Source organism: Oryzias melastigma, linkage group LG11 (genome assembly GCF_002922805.2).
Source record: "Oryzias melastigma strain HK-1 linkage group LG11, ASM292280v2, whole genome shotgun sequence".
Lineage (NCBI taxonomy): Eukaryota > Metazoa > Chordata > Actinopteri > Beloniformes > Adrianichthyidae > Oryzias > Oryzias melastigma.
Window position 1 is genome coordinate 5812116 of NC_050522.1, and position 2348 is coordinate 5814463.

At 35.0% G+C, this 2348-nt stretch overlaps 1 protein-coding gene across 1 annotated transcript in view; it reads left to right on the forward strand.

Annotated features, from left to right (window-relative positions):
- Positions 1-2348, forward strand: part of csmd2 (CUB and Sushi multiple domains 2) — a gene marked incomplete in the record, with an annotated part of 326634 nt that overhangs the window by 204279 nt on the left and 120007 nt on the right. The window contains 1 exon segment of the mRNA XM_024297994.2: positions 160-286. Coding sequence (XP_024153762.1) covers positions 160-286 — 127 coding nt within the window.

The following is a 2348-nucleotide window of genomic DNA, read 5'->3' on the forward strand; positions in this document are numbered from 1 at the left end:
TAGTAGGTTCCTAAAATGTTTGTTTAAAAAAAATCCTTTTTCATACAGTTTTTATTTGCTCATTTTAACAAATTCGTATTACTCCAACCAGAAGATTCCCAGTGTTAGTAACACACGTTAGTATTTGATGTTGGAATTTTCTCTTCTCTCTTTATCCAGCGGAGTGTGGTGGCACCATCAAGGACGAACCGTCTGGTCGGATCTTGTCTCCAGGTTATCCGGCTCCATATGAACACAACATGCACTGTGTTTGGACCATCGAGGCGGCTTCAGGGAGCACTATAAGGTCTGAGCCTTTTATCATTTTTGTCAGCCTTTTATTTCCGCAAATTTTTATTATACTAATATATATACATACATATATATCTCAATAACTTCCAGTTTTCACGCCCCCCACTTAAAACCCTGGTTTTGCAGTCGTATCCATCCCCCTGAAGGGTTGCTGTGTAATCAGTCTTCAGTGAGCTGCAGCTGGCTAGCAGCTGAGTTACAGCAGGAGCACAAGCCACCTCTTACATTTAAAGCTTACTGTCTACAATGGTGACATATTTTCTAAAGTTCACCACACGGTCACATCGTTCTGTTCAGTTGTTTTTCTACCCAGAATATTTTATATCTCTAAAGGGTTGGAAGTTGAATTGAACTTGAGGGTTTTTTATGTTTGCAATGACTTAAAAAAAAGACGTTGAAAACTCTTTTTTTAAGCAGTTGCAGAATTTTTTTTTATTCATAAGTATTTTAATTCAACAAAATATTTGAACAAAAGAAAAAGACAAAGGAAAAATATTCATTTGTAGTAAAATTTTCAATTGTGATATTTGAGATTATTTGAAAACTCAATATTTTATGGAGTTCTAACAAATACATATATTCTATATATCTTAAAATTGTTTCTATTAATATTTTTCTATGTATAATCTTTATCCATATATATATACATATATATATACATATGTATATATATATAAACTACAAAAACACAATGAATGACAATATGAATACAAAATCAGCTATATGGACTGTGTTAAAATATTCAGTTTTTGCTGCACTCCGTTATCCATTCAAGTTCCATGGACCTACTAGATGTGAATGAAAAAACATTAAAAAAAACATTCTCTTTATCAATATTCAATCCAGCATTTAACTTTTTCCTCCTCCGTTCACATGAAGGAGGATAAAGATGTCCGTCCTGTAATTGCCCTGTGTGGTTCCGCGCTGCCGTCAGTTCTCTGGTGTATGCAAGATAAAAAATATGAAGCCTTGATCAATTCTTTAGGGCAGTACGCGGTGGTGGCTTGTACATATTAAACAAGATGATGTCCTTGCAGATATTGAGGCTTTCACCTTGCCAGTATTCGCTTTATTATGTACCCATTAATGTACTTTGGACTTCAGACATGTTAAGACCTGTGTCAGTTATATGAGTGAGAGATAACCTCGACGACCTTACAATTCGTCACTAAAATAAATAAAGCAGGCAAAGTGTGCTGGAAAGGATTCTTGGTGCAATATTGTATGTTTGGACGTTGTCACATGGGCACAAAAATTGCCTTGAATATGTACGATTTCACTGAGTGTCATGGTTAAAGCCTTAGTCATTGCTGCATAAATTATTGTATATGGGCTGTCCGCTCTGTGAGTCCGTTGAGCAAAAATATTTATGCAAATCTTTCTACCAGGATTTTGTGAGTGACAGGTTGTAGGAATATGGCAAGCCAACGTCGCCAACAATCGCCAGGAAAAGTGCAGTAAAAAGCGGCATATTGGTCATGGAAATGCAGCTTTTAACTGTGTTTTAAAACTAGCACTTAAATTATACTGTCTTGTGTTGTCCCAAAACAGGTATCAAAAGTGCCATTATCGGGTCCAAACCGCGTGTTTATAGCAGCGTTTTAGCACATCTAATACGTCGAAAGAGGGGTTTTGTTGTGTCACATACATGCGGTGAAAGTCAGCTTGTTACACCTGTTTTGGGACAACACAAGACAGCGTAATTTACATGTTACTTTTAAAACATGCATTAAAAGGGGCATATTCCATGGCCAACACACTATTTTTTAGGTCGCTTTTTATGGGGTCAAATCAGGATCAGCTTAAAATGAATGAAACGGATGGAAAACTTGAAAAATAGACATTGTAAATTAAAAAAAATGAAAACTGAAATGTATCCACTAGTAACAGCTGCTGTTTTAAATTTTCTTTTTTTTTTCTGAATCTTCACTTTTAGTCCTCTTCTTTTGATTAAATTCAGATTATTGAGTTTTCTCTGCTGAGCTGAGCATTTATAGTGTTTTTATTTAATGTTTTAAGGGTTTTTTTTAAATGTTTTTTCATTTGTTTTCAGATTT